Source organism: Callospermophilus lateralis, chromosome 7 (assembly GCF_048772815.1).
Source record: "Callospermophilus lateralis isolate mCalLat2 chromosome 7, mCalLat2.hap1, whole genome shotgun sequence".
Classification (NCBI taxonomy): domain Eukaryota; kingdom Metazoa; phylum Chordata; class Mammalia; order Rodentia; family Sciuridae; genus Callospermophilus; species Callospermophilus lateralis.
In genome coordinates this window covers 21848829-21868360 of record NC_135311.1, presented here as the reverse complement: position 1 = coordinate 21868360, position 19532 = coordinate 21848829, and the positions used below count along the sequence as shown (strand labels likewise).

General features: G+C 39.0%; 2 protein-coding genes across 4 annotated transcripts in view; both read right to left on the bottom strand.

Moving 5' to 3' along the window:
• Positions 1-210: 210 nt before the first annotated feature.
• On the bottom strand, positions 211-12935 carry Bcas2 (BCAS2 pre-mRNA processing factor). 2 transcript variants are annotated; one of them, XM_076861551.1, is made up of 7 exons: positions 12801-12935; positions 12607-12699; positions 7748-7818; positions 6522-6683; positions 3199-3249; positions 2090-2170; positions 211-536 (listed from the first exon to the last, which is right to left on the bottom strand). In XM_076861551.1, the coding sequence occupies exons 1-7, from the start codon at positions 12891-12893 to the stop codon at positions 410-412; spliced, it is 678 nt and encodes a 225-aa protein (XP_076717666.1). In that variant the 5' UTR covers positions 12894-12935; the 3' UTR covers positions 211-409. The 2 variants fall into 2 exon arrangements, with proteins under 2 accessions (XP_076717666.1, XP_076717667.1); XM_076861552.1 differs by lacking the exon at positions 2090-2170.
• Positions 12936-14205: 1270 nt separating this feature from the next.
• Positions 14206-19532, bottom strand: part of Dennd2c (DENN domain containing 2C) — a 79483-nt gene continuing 74156 nt past the window's right edge. The window contains exons 17-19 of one of the 2 annotated variants that reach the window (XM_076862897.1): positions 17817-18056; positions 17499-17585; positions 14206-16007 (exon numbers count right to left, since the gene is read on the bottom strand). In XM_076862897.1, coding sequence (XP_076719012.1) covers positions 15976-16007; positions 17499-17585; positions 17817-18056 — 359 coding nt within the window. In that variant the 3' untranslated portion in view covers positions 14206-15975. The remainder of the gene's footprint in view (positions 16008-17498; positions 17586-17816; positions 18057-19532) is intronic. The other variant, XM_076862898.1, reaches the window with a different exon arrangement.

The window sequence follows — 19532 nt, the reverse complement described above, 5'->3', positions numbered from 1 at the left end:
TTGCAATCCTCCTGCCTTGGCCTCTTGTATAACTACTTCTTTATTGTCAAAATCATTACCCCCCAAAAGCTCCCAACATCTTGTACCAGTTGAAAGCCTTGGTTACAAACATGGTCCAAGTAGCTCAAAATTAGTGCTAAGAAACAATACTATTCTAAGGCCATACTTATTTTGAAAGCCTGAAGTTTTTTCCCACAACTATAAAAGTACTACCAAGTTGAAAATCTTTATTTCATTAAGATATACAAATAGAGTTAATACAAAAGTCCACATCGTTTGTGGTTTCTAAACATTTGACCATCAATCGTTTCCACGAAAGGCTGTTCTTCATATTTCAGAGTAAGTTCAGATGTCTGACATTCTGTGAAAGCCCAACTTTTCTTCCTTTCTACCCATCAAATTAGTCTTTTCAGAAATCTTGCCGGATGTTTTCTTTGTTTGCCTCTCCATTTTGCTGCTTAATTTGAAAGATTTCATTTTCTAGTTGCACAATAGTCCGTTCAATTTCATAATTCTTACTGACCAGGGATACCCAACTAAAAAATGAAAGAAAAGAAAATGAAAATATTACTCAAAATAAGATTTCTCTTAGAAGATTTAATTTTAAATGTATGTACAATTTCATTCAGGGTTATAACACTTAACTTTTCATTTAAAAAAACTGAGACACAATTGTGAAAAAATAGGTGAGAGGTACAGAGACTTTCTCTGTATTATTTATTTTTTTGCAGTACTGGGGCCAAACCCAGAGTTCTGCATATGCCAGCCAAGCACTCCACCACTGGCCAGATACTTAGGCCTTTTTATTTTGAGACAGCGTCTCACCTCATCCAGGCTGTCTTTGAACTTCCAATCCTCCTGCTTCAACCTCCCGAGTGCCTCTATATTATTTTTTTTAATTGGCACTTTATAATAGTGAAATTCATTATGCCGTATTTGTATATGCACATAATTTGATCAATCTCATTCCCCCGTCCTGCTTGCTATACTCTACTGATCTCCCTTCTATTACTACTACTACTGTTTTAATTAGTATGTTATATTTGTAAGTGGGATTCATTGTGGTATATTCATACATGGACATAACATATTTGGTTGATTTCATTCCTCATTTATTATTTCTTACAATTTCAAGTGAATCTACAATTATTTCAAAATAAGAAGTATAATTAATAAAAAAGTAAGTAGAAACAAATAGCAAATCAATAAGACAGAAAAGACAAGAAAGTATTGAAAGACAGTATTGGGTTAGTAGAAGAGAAAATAGGGCAGAAGCAACAATTATAGAAAAATGGTGGAAACAATTCTAGAACTGATAAAAAATAAACTGCAGATTTAAGGAAGGTTCGCTTTCCCCTAAAAAAATCTCAAGGAGGCTATAATCTCAGCTACTTGGGAAGCTAAGGCAGGAGGATCACAAGTTTGAGGCCAGTGTGTGCAACTCAGCAAGACCTTGTCTCAAAATAAAATATAAGGTCTGGGAGTGTAGCACTTGTCTAGAATGTGCAAGGGCCTGGATTTAACCCCCAGTACCCCCCCACACACACACAAAGGGGGTGGGGTGGGGCTAGTCATGGTACAGAATGCCAGCTTAGCATGTGGGAGGCCTAGGGTTTAATTCTCAATGCTGACAAAAAGTAAACAATAAAACAATTAGAATACAAGTAGGTCTTATAAAGAGCCAGAAATACTGGACTAAAAACATGACAGGTACTCTAAGACCAGATCATTAGCTGTGGTCCAATTCTTATCTATCTATCTATCTATTTATTTTTTATTTTTAGTGGACACAATATCTTTCTTTTGTTTTTATGTGATACTGAGAATCGAACCCAGTGCTTCATGCACGCTAGGCGAGCACGCTACCATTTGAACCACATCCCCAGCCCCAAGTGGTCCAATTCTTGTTTGTAACTCTTTTTTGCTTTCTACACTCAGAAAGGTGCAGATTTTGAAATAGTGAAGGGCAGATTTAGAAACAGCATCTGCCACCTGTGGAATTCCATGTGAATACTGTTTGAATCTTACTGAATCCTGATCACAGAAAGGGATAAGCAGTTTGAAACATGATGGAATTATTGACACTCACTTTGACTCCATTTCTCTTAATTTAGATCCAGCTGTAAGCTGCATGTTCTTTCGTTGCCAGTTTAAGTCCTGAATATGTTTCCTGCAAAAAGTTATTTACACAACCCAACTACATTTTAACGTTAAGAGTAAAATAAACAGAAAAAGTAACAGTCAATGTGAAAATGTCTTTAATCTCTTTAGAATAGACACATACACAAATAGTCAACATAAGAATACCTTTAATGTCCTTAGAACAGATAGATACACAATCATGGACTAGTTTTAGGAGTGAGCTTTCTTCTAGTTAACATGTACACATAAATTACAAATCAGAAGTCCTTCCTCCCCTGCATTTCTCCCACTTCCTAGTAAATGCTGTTGAGTTTTTGGTGGGGGCAATGTTAAATATGGACTGTCCCCTCCAAAATTCATGTTGAAGTTTAACCTCCACTGTGCATTATCAACAGTCAAAAGTTAATTGAACTATGGTGGTTGGGGTGGGCCTTTGCAAGGTGAGAGATGATTAGGATTAGACAGTAACAGTGTGGAGCCCCAAATACTGAATACACCAGGTTTTTTAACAGTGAGAAAGGGACCTGAACACACACATGTGCCACTTCCCCGTCTCTTGCCATGTGATGTCCTGCACCACGCTGGGACTCTGCCAGCAAGGTTATAACCAGATGTACCCCTTGACCTTGGATTTCCAGAACTGTAAGCCAAAATAAACCTCTTTTCTTTAAAACATACCCAGAGTGAGGTATTATGCTGTTTGCAACAGGAAACAAAAAGACAGTGGGTGTCCTAGGTTCTTTCCTCTGTGCACACGTATGCAAAGACCGGTTTTTATATAAATCAGGTTACACGTTATTCTACAATGTTCCCCCTCTTTTAAAGTCCCTTTTCTATGCCTGCAGACTTGCAAGTTGTATGACCTGGTAGAAATGTTTTCAGATTTTAAGCCTATTTCCCTTCCTCTCAGGAAGGACAAATCCAGTGCTAGATGCTGGACAGACTGACCAGTGTTTACTGTCATATGGCTATAGTCTTATTGCTTTCTTTTTTCTTCCACTGTCTATTAAGGGTTTGCTTAAACTTTATTCTAAAACAACAGGAAGAACAATTTACCTTAACTTCTGAAGCTCTTTCTGTGCGTGTTCAATCATATGGACTAGATTTCTAAAGAAGGAGAAAAGGAAAATCAGATTAAGGAACATTAAGACCTCATGGTACCAGCTAAACTACCTAGGTTCACACAAAGTTACATTTTCCTACTACTAAACAATGAGATCTCTGTGCCCAATACATTAGATACTCCATAAACATTAACTAATTTTATTCTCACAGGAATTGAGATAGGGAATGATTTATTATTCCAGTTACACATGTGAATAAAACGAGGCTTACAAGGATCAAGTAACTTGATCAAGATAATACAGGTGTTAGACATTTCAGGTTGGTTATTTTGTTTTTTTCATATTAGGGACTGAACCTAGGGGCATTTCACTGAATTAAATCCCAGCCAGCCTTTTCTGTTTTATGTTGAGACAGGGTCTCATTAAGTTGCAGAGGCTAGCCTTGAATTTGTGATCCTCCTGTCTCAGCCTCCCAAGTTGCTGGGATTATAGGCGTACACTACCGTGCCTGGTTGGATTTCAGGTCTTTTAAATTCTAGAGCTAAGCAGCTTACAGATACTTTCATTTTGAGTACTTATGTCATTTCTTAAACTGTTATATGATTTTTTTTTCTTGGAGATAGGTCGACTATGCTTTCCAGGCTGGCCTTGAACTCCAGGGCTCAAATGATCCTCGTGTCTTCAGCCTCCTTGGATTACAGGCACTGAACACTTCTTCCTGGCTTATCATAACTTCTTTTCATCAAGAAGATGAAAAATATCTGATATACCTATTTTTCAATATGGAGCTTCTTGAGGATGGGAATCATGTTGTTCTCCTTGTGAAACAAGTTTTCTTAACTGACCTGTCTCTTAAATTTCTTCACCATCCAGATCTCATTCTCAATATTCTTTTATATCTCGATTTTCATATCTACATTAGTCTTGTCTTATTCAACTCTGGTTTCTACTAAAAACTGAAAAAGAAGCTGTAGTAGGAGGCTAGAGATTCAGGTATCAGTCCAGGTCACTTCTCACTAACATAGGGGAAAAGTTCAATAGAGTACCATGTGATCATTATTACTGGAAGTGATTTGATGGTAGACTTCAATAAACTTAAACAACAGCTTTACTGAGACATAATTCACAAGCCACTTGAACACCTCTGGCCTGATGGTACTGTTGCTCCAGACTAACACTGTTTCCTAGTTGTGCTGCAGGGCTGGGCATTGAACCGGAGCTTCCCACATGTGTTTCCTGATTTTCTAACTCAAATTTTCTGCTGTTGCCCTGAGTCAACTTCCTACCTCTACCGACTGGTTTTCTTGCACTAAATGCAATTCTCTCATGATTTGGTCTTCAAACAGCCTCTCCCTGAAAGGTTATTTGTTGTCTTCTTCCTGTTCCATCCTCCTTCTTAAATTTATTTTGACAAAATATAGTATTTTTGCATAGTATTCTTCCTCTGGAAAAGCTTCTATTGAGTTTGGAGGAGACAAAAAAAAAAAAAGCTTAGGACAATGTTCAACAGTGAGGAATACTATGTGATTAAAGGAAAAATGAGTAACGTCCACCATAGTTACCAAGAAGAGGCACAGAGTACGATAGGCAGAATTTCAATCAGGGAAGACAGGCAGACCGGAATCAATGTTCTCTTGAATTTAATGGTTCCTCCCCTGTACCTATGTTCTTCATTTTTGGACACCCAAATCGCCGATTACTGGTTCCTTGGCCTAGAATTTGTTTCCTTAACGATATACAGAGCTCCTTGAGGACAGGAATCATGCTGTTCTTCTTGTGAAACAAGTTTTCTTAACTGATCTCTCTCTTAAATTTCTTCATCATCCAGATCCTATTCTTTCTTTTGACCCTTCCTTTCTTTTATATATTCATAAAAGAAGCTGAAATGTTTGTCTTGTAGTTTCCCAAATTCTGGGTTTTGTCCATTGGATCACGATTTGGCAATAGAAACTTATAATTCTGAAGATCATACAAAAGGTATCTATTATGGCTTTATTTTATACAATTGTTTAAGGAAACAGTCTAACAGTTTTACATATACTCATGAAGCTCAAAGGAACCACAGAGATAATTTCTTTTTTCTTGTAGTATTGGGGATCAAACCTAGGACCGTATGCTTACGAGGCAAGCACTCTACCAGCTGAGTTATATCCCCAGCCCCTCACAGAGATAATCTAACTATTGAATTTTACAGACAAGAAAACTGAAGTCTAGATAGAGAATAAATACTAAAGCTAAAGCTCATTACTTGGAACAGAAATGAGAGCTCAATGGGTTGTTTTGCCAGCAAAATCCTTTCTGGTATTAGTTCTCTATTTATAGTTTGATTGTCATTATTAACAAACTCCATATTTTGAGTCTGTGTACCTACTTTATTTATAGCCCCCAAATTACTATTTGCAATGTTTTATAGTCATTCATGAATATCTGTACACCAGTGAAAACTCTTGAGATCCTAGGTATGCACATTCCCAGTTGAGGCTGAGCAAGGAGATGCTCTGCCTTTTTATTTTTGCTCTCATAAAGAGAAGCCCAGAGGACAGAGTTTACGTTTCAAGTTTGGCATCTATTAGCAAAGCGTCTTAAGCGTGATACTTTATACTTCTTAAGTTCATTTTCTCTCTTTTTTTTGGATACTGGGGATTGAACTCAGGGGCCTCAACCACTGAGCCACATCCCCAGCCGAATTTTTGTATTTTATTTAGAGATAGGGCCTGAGTTGCTAAGTGCCTCGCCATTGCCGAGGCCGGCTTTGAACTCATGATACACCTGCCAGGTGTGCACCACTGTGCCCAGTTTGTTTTCTCTTTTCTTTTTCTTAATTTGTTTTAATTAGTTACAATTAATTAATTAGTTACAATTAATTAATTAATTAATTAGTTTTTTATTAAAAAAATCCACTAGAATTAGTTGTTTCTAAAATAACTTATGTGAGATGTATGTGTGTATACATATAAATACTTCTAGAGATACGATATGGTATTTAATTCAGTGTTCACTGGGACTAATGAGAATCACTAATGAGAATCCCTAACATTAAGGATTACAGTCTGTCAGGTGATTTGTATACTGGCCCTCACAACCCATTTTCTTACATCATTCTACAGTAAATGTGGTAGTTAAAAGTCAGGCCTCATGAGCACTCTTAAATTTAGATGGGTCTCAAAGTACTGGCTTTTCATAGGGATTAGATCTAGGACACGATCCCAAGTCAAATCTAGTTTTATTATTTTTTTATCCCTTGTCTGTTACCCAGTCTCCCATACTTTTAAAAAATATTAAAGTTTTGGGTAGGATGGGTGAAAAGCAGCTTACTCATTATATACTTTCCAGGCATTACATCCATGCTGAGACATTAGTTCCAGATTCTCAATTCGAACTGCCTGATGCTCTAACTGGGCCATAGAATTGTTTACACATTCTTGCCATGCGGTAATGTCATTTTTCTGACCAGAGGAAGGGGCTGGAAGTTCGTATCTGAAATTAAACAACAAAATAAAATAAACCCACATTTACTGCCAAGTTTTTATGCTTCTTCCCAATAAAATGCCCCATGCATTCACGCACACTATATAAAACTACATAAGACTGAAGATGCAGACCTTACAAAAAAAGAAACCTATTAATCCTAAGACACAATCAATTTACAAATGAGATTTATTTATTTATTTTTAAAATATATCTTTATTTTATTTTATGTGGTGCTGAGGATCGAACTCAGGGCCTCGCACATGCTAGGCGAGTGCTCTACCACTGAGCCACAATCTCAGCTCCTACAAATGAGATTTAGCACCATTGTATATGGTAACAAACAAACAAAAAAAGTTTACATCAATGTAAAAATTTACATCAATGTAAATCAGTTAAGTAAACTATATCATATTCACATAAAGAACTACCATATTAGCTATTAAATGTGACTGGAAGTTCAGTCCAATCTCTCTTCATACTTGCAAGACCCTGTGCAGTAGTAGCTCAGGGGCACTGGACCACTGAGGCACATTCCCAGTCCTATTTTGCATTTTATTTATTTAGATAGGGTGTCATTGAGTTGCTTAGTGCCTAGCTGTTACTGAGGCTGGCTTTGAACTTGAGATCCTTCTGCCTCAGCCTCCTGAGCTGCTGGGATTACAAGCATGAGCCACCATACCTAGCTTCTGCCTCATCACCTTTTCTTTTTAAATTTTGTGGTGCTGGGGATTGAACCCAGGGCCTTGTGCATGCAAGGCAAGCACTGTATCAACTGAGCTACCTCCCCATGCCTTATCATCTTTAAAAAGAAAAATGTTTCTGAAAAAGTCTTAATATATAAAAGAAAAACCTAGGTTCCAAAAAATTTTGCTACCAGTTTTTGTAAATGATATCTGTTCTAGAGAAAAAAATTGGTAAGGAACATAATACTTGTTTGCGTTTAGAGCCTACTCTGTTCTCAGTATCTTTACACTGTCAATACAGCCAGCAAATACACTCTTCATAAATTTCAGCTCATTATTAATGAGTTACTACAAATAACTTCTAAATTTCCATTTTAACATTCTTACCGTTTCATACTGAGCAATTCAATTGGTTGTCGGGCAGCCAGTCTTTCAAATTCATTTCTCATTATGTCAGTCTAATATATAAATCAGAGAAAAAATTATTTCCAAATTCATACTGAAATTAATAATCAAACTGAAATTAATAATCACCAAATAATGAATTTAATCTACTCAGGTATTTATATTACCCATTATAATGGATCATTTTCCTTCTCCCAATTCTTCTTTTAGGTGCTGGGGACTGAACCCAGGGCCTAGCGCATGCTGAGTACATGCTCTCCCACTAAGCTACACCCCAGCCATCCCTAAATCCTTCTCTGGATTAAATGCTTTCCAGGCTGGGCATGGTGGCACACACCTATAGTTCCAGTGACCTGGGAGGCTGAGGTAGGAAGATTTCAAGTTTGGTTTGACAGCAGCCTGGGCAACTTAAGGAGATCCTGCCTCAAATAAAAAAAAATAAATAAAAAGGGCTGGGGGTACAGTTCAGTGGTAGAGCACCCCTGGATTCAATCCCCAGTACTGGGGAGAAATTCTTTTTAGGATCTGAACATACACATGCTTTAATCATACTCAGGCAGGAAAGGTGGTATATATAAAGAAGCCCACAAAAGAAAGGAATAATTCTTCTTCTTCTTCTTCTTTTTTTTTTTAAATAATTAAAGCTTTATCATTGTACATAGTAGCTGGGTTCATCCTGACAAACTCATAATAACATGCATGGAAATTAATTTCAGTTCATGATCCCCCCTTTTTCCCTCCCAACCTCCCTCATCTCTCCCATTCTTCTTCCTCTACTCTATTAGACTTCCCAAGAAAGGATTACTTAAAAAAAAAAATAGTGTTTCTGGGACTCTGCAAATAATTTTAATCCCAGTAATATCTCACCCCTGGACTGGGGAGATAGCTCAGTAGGTACACTGCTTGCCTCGCATGTACAAGGCCCTGAGTTCAATCCCCAGCACCACAAAACAAAAACAAAAAACCCCCAAACTCACCCCTCTTTTTCTTATTCCCATTTAATTGGTCTCAGGTGGAGCCTAGACATGATCCTACTTATTTTTGGTTCAGTACAGGGGACTGAACCCAGGGCCTTGTGCATGCTAGGCAAATGCTCTACTACTGAGCTACATCCCAGATCTTTCTTAAGTTTTGAGAGATGGTCTTGCTAAATTGCTGAGGCTGGCCTCAAACTTGGAATCTCCTGCCTCAGCATCCCAAGTAGCTGGGATTACAGGCGTGCACCACTGAGCTCAGTTGTATTATTTTTTTGGGGGTACCGGGGATTAAACTCAGATACACTTGACCACTGAGCCACATCCCCAGCCCTATTTTGTATTTTATTTGGAGACTGGGTCTCTCTGAGTTGCTTAGTGCTTCATGTTTGCTGAAGCTGGCTTTAAACTCACAATCCTCCTGCCTCAGCCTCCTGAGCCACTGGGATGACAGGTGTGTGCCACCATGCCTGGTCTTATTTTTGTTTTTAACATTAGTTGACTGTCAAGTGAAGCTGGGTTAAGAACTATCAACCTGAGCACTTTTTGACAGTGGAGGAAGAAGGGAGAGGACTTAAGGCATAAAATACTTTGCTTTAAGATTATGAGCCCAACTCTAAAATACTTATTTATAGTAATACTTAGGTCACTTCACACAATTTCAGTTGTCTGAGGGCTTCAACTATCCCAACAATCTCAGTAGAAGAAGTTAAAGAAGGCCTTCCAGAAACCCACATTTCTTTTGACAAATTTTACATTAAGCATTTCTTGTTGGAGAAAGCTGTTCTGGGGTTTGCTGAACTATACACAACTCTTAAGAAAAAAACATACGGTTATCTTGTTTTTTTTGCACAAAACCAGGGCTTTTTAGCTTCAAGATTATACACAATGACAAAGAATAACAACTAACAATTAGCTAAGAGAGAACCTACAAAAATGCAGGCAAGTTACAAAGGAGCCTTTTTCTAACTTACATGGCCAGTAAGCAAAAGATTTATCAAAACACAGAACAAAACAAAGCAGAAAACTCTAGGCATGTTGAACACATGGTAAGCATTCACGATATAAAACTGCCTTGGAAGCTGTTTACACATCCATTGATCATCATCTGGACCTACTGTGTGCCAGGCAATGAAGATGACAAAAAGGTTCCTGTTCAGGGGGGAGTTGTCACATTGCAGCTTAAAATTAAGGCCTCCCTCAACCACCCAATCTAGAGTAGTCAATCAGTCACTATCACATCACTATTTTAATTTTCTGTATAGCATTTATCAAGAATTTGGGATTTCCTGATTTGTCTGTCTCAATACTCTAGAATACAAGCTCTGTGAGGGTATGGGCCTTGCCTATCCTGTTCTCTAATACTCAGCACAGATATTAAAGGGAGAGTAGTTTTCAAGGCAGTTTGAAAAGCAATCAATGTCTTGGTGAATTAAGTTAGTTTTTCTAAACTTCAGTTTTACTATCTAAAAAATGGGATATAAATAGCTATCAGCCTGGAAGAGTAGTTTATGCCTCTAGTCTAGCTATGTGAAAGGATGAATCAGGAGGAATCTGAGCCTAGGGTTTGCAGCCAACCTGGGCAACAGAGCCAGACCCTGTTTCACTGAAAATGGTAAATAAGGAGTTATATAGTTCACAGGGCCATTCTGTAGACTAAGTGAGATAGTGAGTCCAGTATACTATTACCAAGTATAATTGAGAAAGGGTTAAATAATCATTATGCTAGTTACTAACACAGGAAGTATGTTATATTTAAGAGAGGGAGAGAAAATGATTAAACAAATTAAAGTATTAAAAAGTTTGTGATTGAGGGCTGGGGTTGTGGCTCAGTGGCAGACAGCTTGCCTAGCATGTGTGAGGCCCTGGGTTTGATCCTCAGCATCACATAAAAAATAAACAAACAAAGGTATTGTGTCCAACTACAACTAAAAAATAAATATTAAAAAAAGATTATGATTGAATGTTATTATCTGAAACCTCCAGAAATCAGAATAAGGAAGCAATGGTGGTATGATGGGGCATGATTGTACATGGCTACAATCACAGCTACACGGGAGAATGAGGCAGGAGGATCGAAAGTTCAAGTCTAGACAGGTGCAGTGGTGCACCTGTAATCCCAGCAGCTAAGGAGGCTCGGGCAGGAGGACTGAAATTCAAAGCCAGCCTCAGCAGGTTCGTGAGGAACTAAGCAACTCAAGAGAGATGCTGTTTCTAAATAAAATATCAGAAAAGGGCTGGGGATGTGGCTCAGTGGTTAAATAGCCCTGGGAGAAAAGAAAGAAAGGAAGGGAGGAAGGGAGGGAGGGAGGGAGGGGGGGAAGGGGGAGGGAGGGAGGGGGGAGGGAGGGGGGGAGGGAGGGGGGGAAGGAAGGAAGGAAGGAAGGAGGGAAGGAAGGAAGGAAGGAGGGAAGGAAGAAAAAGGCCAGTCGGCCTTGGAAGTTGCCCAGGGGTAGAGCACTTCACTACCATGCATGAGGACTTGGGTTTGATCCTTGGTACCACCAAAACAAACAACAACAAGTAATAATAATAATAGACAACTTAAAGAAAACATGGGAAAATAGCAATGATGGGCCACATATTCGAAGGTGACACCAAACGATTACAATGAAGCTGAAAAATATCTATGTCTAGTGTCATATTAATGTCATAGTGCAATACATGTGTTTGTGGAGATGCTGTGCAAACCTATGACACTGTCAGTCATTATTTAAGAATGACAGTATACAACTATGTTACTAGTTGAATGTATTTACTATACTTTTTTTTTTTTTTTTTAATGGTACTGGGGATTTAACCCAGGGCCTCCCACATGCTAGGTAAGCATTCTACTACTGAGCTGCACTCCTAACTTCTTTAACTTTTTATTTTGAGACACAGTCTTGCTCATTTATTGCCCAGGCTGGCCTTAAACTTGTTATTGTTAGCCTCTGGAATAGCTAGGACTATAGGCATGTGCCACCATGCCCAGGTATACTATGCTATTGTGTGTACTCCTATTTACTAATGACTTTATACCCCCTTATACCAGCAGCACCCTCATATATATGTTTCCTTCTCTACTGACTGCATCACCAGGTCATCTGAAGTGACTGACCTGTGGTATCTAGGATAGGATACTTGGTGCAACACGAAACAGACCAGCAAATAACTGGTACCTTGGGTGTTTGTGTGCTTGTGTGTGGTGATGGCCATTGGACCCCCAGCTTTGCCGGGTTCCACAAGTGCTCTATCATTAAGCTACAGCCCTAGCTCTGTACTACCTTTTGATAACACAATCCTTTCATAAATAAATGGTCACATATTTGGGGAAAATAAAACCTCTAAATATGTTGAAATGTTATCCAATAGTCCAGAAATGACATTTTACATTTTGGCTAGCTGATTAGATCCTAACTAGTATCTTGGGTGCACTTCTACGTTAAACATTTAAAATGGTATATACTTAGACGTGGTTTGTCCACTCATTCACACACATTTGGTAAATATCTAGGCTTTGATAAAAATGTCGCCCTCCAGTGGTTCTAAAGAGCATTGGCAATTAAGCCTACATATATTAAAAACCCTAGATTACTTGCTGCACAGTGGATCTGGAGGGAAGAGGATCCCTTTGAGAATATATCCAGAGATTTTTGCAATAGGAGCGTTCGAGGAGAGTTTCTGCATTAGGAGAGTTCCTTCTCCGGTTCTCAGATAAGAATCTCGGACAAGGATTAGCTATCTGCTGTTTTCAGAAGTAGCAGCTAAGAAAACAACAATTAAGCTGGACTTTAAAATTCACATTTACGTAGCTAAAGCTCTCAATCCAAAATAAAGATCCATGGGAATCCTCGTTCGTACGCAGGGCTGAAGCCTCACACTTACTTCAAATGCAGAATAATCCGGGGCTGTGAGGTAGCTCAAGTAGTTCTTGGTAGGTCGGTATCTGCGAGTTTCCTCCTCCACCAACGCTGCAGCCTAAAAAAAGCAGGGGCCAGGTTACAAGCGACAAATTATAACGCGCCTCCTCAGCCACCGGCCAGTGAGCGCTGTCAGCCACATGGGCAGCCCGCACTCACCGCTTCTCGCACGCCAGGCGCTTCATAACCTTGATCAAAATACGGAAGCGCGTCCACCACAACCTCGCCGGCCACTAGCCCCGTGCCCGCCATTCCAGAGACTTCAGGTTCTCCTGTGCTTTCTGAGTCTGCGCAGGCTCAGTCCCGTTTGATTACGCCTGCGCCCTGCGCTGATGTAATCCACGTCACCCGCGCAACGACTTTTAGCGCATGCCCAGTTGCTAAATCTGAAGGCAAGCTAGCTCTGCAGCTAGAAATCGTAGGGCTATGACGTTTGGGTCGGAAGTGACGTCATGCGCCGACGTCTCCGCGGAAGGACCCAATTTTCAGTCTTCGGTTTGCTGCGTTTTTTGTTGTGTGTGAACGGCAGCAGTCTAGTGGAGTTGGGACTTTTGTTACCTCCAGGAGGTCGATTCCTGTCAGGAGAGCCCCTTCAGATTTTTGGAGGAACTGGATGCAGGATATGGCAGGAAATGAGAAAGTGGTTTCCCAGCTCAGCTCGATTTACTCTAACCTCCTTCTCCCAAGCTTTTCACTCGTGTGCTGGGATTTTCGTGCACTTTGTTGCCCACTTTTTTTTTTTTTTTAATTAATTTATTTTTTAGTCTTTTCAGCGGACACAACATCTTTGTTTGTATGTGGTGCTGAGGATCCAACCCGGGCCGCACGCATGCCAGGCGAGCGCGCTTCCACTAGAGCCACATCCCCAGCCCTGTTGCCCACTTTTAAAAGCCCTGCCATTTTGTCTTTAGAGCACACAAAAAACCCAGTCATTTTGCCTTTAAGACTGGGCGCAGTGCAGCACCCCTGTAATTCCAGTGACTCAGGAGGGAGGCTGAGGCAGAAGGATCACAATTTCCAGGCCAGCCTCAACAAATTAGCTAGACCTGTCTCAAAAAGTAAAAAAAGCTCAGGATGTAGCTCTGTGGTAAAGGGCCCCCTGGGTTCAATCCCCAGTACCAACTGGGAAGGAAGACCTAGGGTAATAGAAAAGCACTCATTGCCTCCTAACCATTCAAGCTGCTTCCAAAGCCATATTCTTTGCTACTGGCCCCCAGATTAAGCTGCCTCCCTTTGACTAAGCAAGTAAAGGTCAAAGAAGATTCTCAGACTACATACCCTGTCCATTGTGTAAGCGACCCAGTCTTGTTTGCGAAGACCTTTGTAAATGTTGGCCACGGTATTTAAGACTGGTTAGTCTACGGTGGATTCGGATTATTATTTTTCTAATTTACCATTAAGTAAATGTGCTACCTGTAGATTTAAGTGAAGTAAAAACATCTTTACATCTTAAACAATTTTGTTTAAAATTCTTCGAGAGATTTGTGCGTTTTTTAAATGTTTTTATTCATTAAAAGAACATTTTATACAAATCTTGAGCAATTCTTTTACAAACGTATCCAGAATTCACAATACATTACGAAAACAAAATAAAACAGACCAAGGAAAGGAAGTGACTTTCAGATTGCAAGGATAACATAAGACTCATCCCTGAAGGAGAGTAAGACTCTCATCCCTGAAGCAAAGTCTCCCTGCAGAGGGATAACCAGGATCCACCACAGTAAACCTTTCTACCCCCATGGTATAAACACTCAATGACTAATTGTTCCCTCAGGCTTAAGAGTATAAGAAGAGATTAAATGGGGAGGAGTATGGTAAGCTGCTTAATCAAGATTTTAGAAGACACAGGCTAAGTTCTATTCCTGGACCCACATCTGTAGGAACTATACACAGCACCAGCCTTAAATGGCATCTACTCCAGATTCATTGAAGCACACCCAAATGGGTTACAATGACAATACTGTACAAGGATTTTAAAAGTATGAATAAATATTTTCTATGGCAGTTAAAACCATGAGCAAAAGTTAAAAAAAAAAAAAACTGACATTTTCTATAATATTATCAATGAAAATTGCACCATCACTGACAAATTCCTCTTTCCAATCACTTCTACTTTTGATATTAAAGATCTGGGTGACTAAGTTGTTATGCTCAGGAAATGTTTATATTCAGAGTCAAATTTAATTAGAGTTAAAAGCCCAATGATGTTAAGAGAATCAAAGAAGAGTCTTATGGTGGGGGTGTAGCCCAATGGTAGAACCACTGTGAGGGGCCCTGAGTTCTATCCCCAGCACCACAAAAACAAACCCTCTCTTGGCCCATGTACTTTAAAATCCCTTATCCTCAGAGCTGAATATTCACTCTAGTATGTTTAATGGAAAACTGTTTAAATAGCTATAATCCTAGAGAGTTCAAATTTCCATCTGTAGGACTAACAAATTTCTCTGTGTTCATAAAATAAAAGTTCTAGCATCAGCTCTGAATTGCATAACTTTGGCCAAATTATTATGCCTCTTTGAATTCCAGTTTCTTCATTAGCAAAATGGAGACACAAAATCAAAACTTTAAGACTTGCATAAGATGACATACATACATATGCTACAATGCATGGCAAATGGTGAACACACAAAAATGTCCTTGCAAGGACATTTCCATATTAGCTATAATTCCTCAAAATTTAATGCTGATACATGAGGTATAAGTTATTCAAGTGCCACACATTGTGGAGGAGAAGCTGCAAAATATTTACTTTTATAAAGAACTCAATTAACAGTACTGAAAAAATAGGGTTTCCACATAAAGTGAGGTTACCCTCGGGAAGGCATTAAACAAAAAAGCCTGGAGACAAATGATAAGTATATTCCAGTTTGTAAGCTCCAACATCCCATGGGTTTCAAGCTGCCATGATATTTCAGAGATGAGAATTACATGTATAAGGCTAATGTTTTCCATTTCAATCAGGCCTCTCTAGTACTTAAAACTCACCCTTTCTCTCATTACACTCATCTTTAAGCTATTGGATAAATGCAATACCAACAAGCCTTTCCCTTGCCTTCACAGACTAAGCACAAAACACAGAGAATGAGCCCATAAAAGGCCACAATAGAAAAGCTGGAGGCAGAGTAACGAGCATCAGTTCCAGATCACTCCCAACAGTTCTCCAGTAATTACTCAGCAGCAACAGGAGAGTCTTCTTCTTCAGAGCCTGACTTGCTCCTTAACCTTTTAAAATTTCAAGGATTTCGTAGAATATTTCAATGCCTCCTGCCCTTAGAAAAAATATTTTTTTGGCACTTTCTGTTCTATTTAGGATGGAGACATTCAAGTAAAGATTTCATTTCTTCTGTAGAAATTTCATTTTGCTTCCTAAAAGGCAAAAAAAAAAAAAGTTAACTCAATTTATTTTCACTTAAAGTAAATTATTTGAGGTAAGGGATTAATAATTCAACTATTCAAAACATCCCAAAAATTGAGCTTTCATCTCAAGTCCTATGGTTTGAATAAGCGTACCCCAAGGCTGAAGCAGTAAAGGTTTGTTCCCCAGCTTGTGGCACTATTATGAAGTGGCAGAACTTTTAAGAAGAAAGTCAGTCATGGGGGGCATGTCCTTGAGGGGATATTAGAACCCTGGCCCCTTTCTGTCTCTCTTTGCTTCTTCCATGAAGTAAGCGGCTTCCTCTCCCCTGCACTCCCACCATGCCCCAGGCCCCAAAGGAGTGGAGCCAACTGACCATGGATTGGAGCCAACCTCTAAATCTATGAGTCAAAATTAATCTTTCCTTTTTTAAAGTTGATTTTTTTGGGGTATTTTGTTATGATAATGAAAAGCTGACACACCAAGATATCAACTGATGTGTTTAACCATCAGAACATCCCTGTTTCTAACTGCAGAGATAGAAAAAAACTCAGACATAATCCAATTCAGTGATTTAGATTTAAAATCACCTAGCATACTCCCCAGAGATTTCATAGAACCTGAGGAAATTTCTTAGGCTCTCTGGAGATTAGTCTTTAGTGCATCTGAGAACCACTGATGTAATCTAATCCCATGGTATAAAGATGAAACAACAGCCCAAGGCATTATTTGTCTATGGTCTCTCAGCTAGTTAGGTACAAGATCAAATGTGGGACATACATTTTAAAGACCAGTATAAATATTATGCAATACAGGTTCTTCGCTGTTTTAGGGTAGCCCACCAATGTTCTTATACCATACTGGATAACTATTTGAAAAATCATAAATAACTGTTTCTTTATGAAGTGCATAATCTTTTGCCTCAGAGTTCCTCTAAATCAGGTGTTTTTATTTTTATTTTTTTGAGAATTTTAATATTTATTTTTTTAGTTATTGGCGGACACAACATCTTTGTTTTGTATGTGGTGCTGAGGATCGAACCCGGACCGCACGCATGCCAGGCGAGTGTGCTACCGCTTGAGCCACATCCCCAGCCCCCAAAATCAGGTGTTTTTAATCTGAAGTCTATGGATAGGCTTGGGGGAGTCCACAAACACCCTAAAATTATATGCACAATTTATTTGCATGGGAAAAGGGGCCACAGTTTTTATAAGATTATCCAAGAGACATAGCCTAAAAAGAATTAATAATCATGGTTTGGAAACTTATATCATAAAGGGACAGTTCAGGGAGCTTCATCAGAACAGGCTACTCTGATGGGGGTTCCAACCTTTGAGAGTTTTTCTCCCAAACACTTTGGAACTAGGGTCATGCTTTCTGCTCAAGTCTACTTGAGGTTACACTAATCTGATTATAAAGCCTTTGGGATGAGCTTTGCTTACTGGAGAGCATTTTTCCCCCCTTCAGCCACATTTCTCTTATAGTAAATCACAGCAACTCACCAAGACTCCGCAAAATTCTATTCACCCCACTGGGCTCAGACTCAGGAATTGTTTCCAAGTACTGGAGCGCCCGGACCTCAAACAAACCTATAAAGAAAACTCATGTTGGTAAACCCGTTCAATGCTCTGGAAATTAGTTAAATAAAACTTTATTCTTATTACCAGTATATTATTTCAATATTACAAAATAAATAATTCTCAAACTGAACAATTCCAAGTTTGAGCCCTTATAGCTTTACATTGTTTTTGGATTATATTATTATATTCACGCTATTTAAGCCATCACTAAATAAAGAGAACTCTAGGATTAAAACTGACCTTTAACTCCACTTTTCCGCAGCTCTCGGTCCTGGATGAATCCTGCAAACATCTGAGTCTCCATGAAAAGATCAAGAAAGTGGCGTACACTTCGGGATGTGTGAGATTTACGGAATGGTTCCCTTTGGAATACTCGCTCCCCACGCTCAGTGACAGTCATGTTCAAAGAATAATGTCCAACCAACTCCACAAAAAACCTGACAAATGCTTCAGACACCAGAGAATTGAGTGTCACATCTGCTGCAAAATGAAAGAAAAAGAAGAAAAGAGAAAAATCTCCTAAATGTTGAGTATCTGGGAACACGGGCTCTCGGGATGGAAGTCATACATTAAGAGATGGAGAATAAATTGAGGAATGCTCATTCTTAGCTTTCTTGCATGGTCCATGACCACCAAAAAGCAAAAATAGCTCATATTCTGACCTTCATTTTCCTCCCACACATACTCTTATTACATCTTTTTTTCCCCCCCTCGGGGTGGGGGGGGTAGGGGATAACCCGGGATTGAACCCAGGGGTGCTCGGCCACATCCCCAGCCCTATTTGTATTATTTTGAGACAGAGTCTTGGTCTCGCTGAGTTGCTTAGCACTTTGCCATTGCTGAGGCTGGCTTTGAACTCATGATCCTCCTGTCTCAGCCTCCTGAGCTGCTGGGATTACAGGCATGTGCCACCATGCCCGGCTCTTACTACATCTTGCTTTGGACATCTATGGTTTCATGGGTAACTGCTCTTTCAAAGGTTACCAGCGAGAACCAACCAAATCTAATCGACTTTTCTATTTTTACCCTTCTTTAAACTCTGTGCTTCATTCCTGCCCAGCACCATGTTTCTCTTCTCTCAACTTTATACTCTCCTGATTCCCTGATTCTTGTCTTGCCTTTAAGACCAAACATTTATTTTTCTTTACCTCTTCATCTTCTAAGTATGATCCTCAGAACACTTCTCTTCAACATTCCCTTTCTTAAAAAGCAAATTGGCACACAGAAAGAACTGGTTATTTTGGTGATACTCAGTCTTAGATCTCCAGCCTGGTTTTCAACCTGTGCATTTTCTGGCTATCTATGGGTGATCATTGTTTGGATGTCCCATTAGCACATAAATTCCATTTATTTAAAAATCACCATATCAGGTTCCTTTTGGAAATTGGCAGATTATGAATCAATTAAACAAAACACATTTAAACAAATAAAACACATCTAAAGCCAAATTTACTATATTTCCCACCAAATGTTTCCCTTTCAACTTTTCACCTCATATTTCACCATGATTATTCCATAAAAATAATTTACACACAATAAAGGGCTGGGCTGAGGGACAAATAGAAGTTTATTGCATTAGACAAAGAACAATGAAGGGAAGGGAGGGTGAATAGGAATAGGAAAGACAGTAGAATGAATTGGACATAACTTTCCTGTGTTTATTTATGAATACACCACCAGTGAAACTCCACATCATGTACAAATGCAAGAATGAGATTCTAATTAGAATAAGTTATACTCCATGTATGTATAATATGTCAAAATACACTCTACTGTCCTGTATATCTAAAATGAGCAAACAAAAAAGTAAAAAAATAATTTGTTGAGAGCTTAAGAAACACCAGGCATTATATTAAATGCTTTTAACAAACACAATAATGAGGTAGGTATTACTATATCTCTTTCATAGTTGAGGAAAATAAAGCTCCAATGGTCAAAGGAATTCTTCAGGGTCAT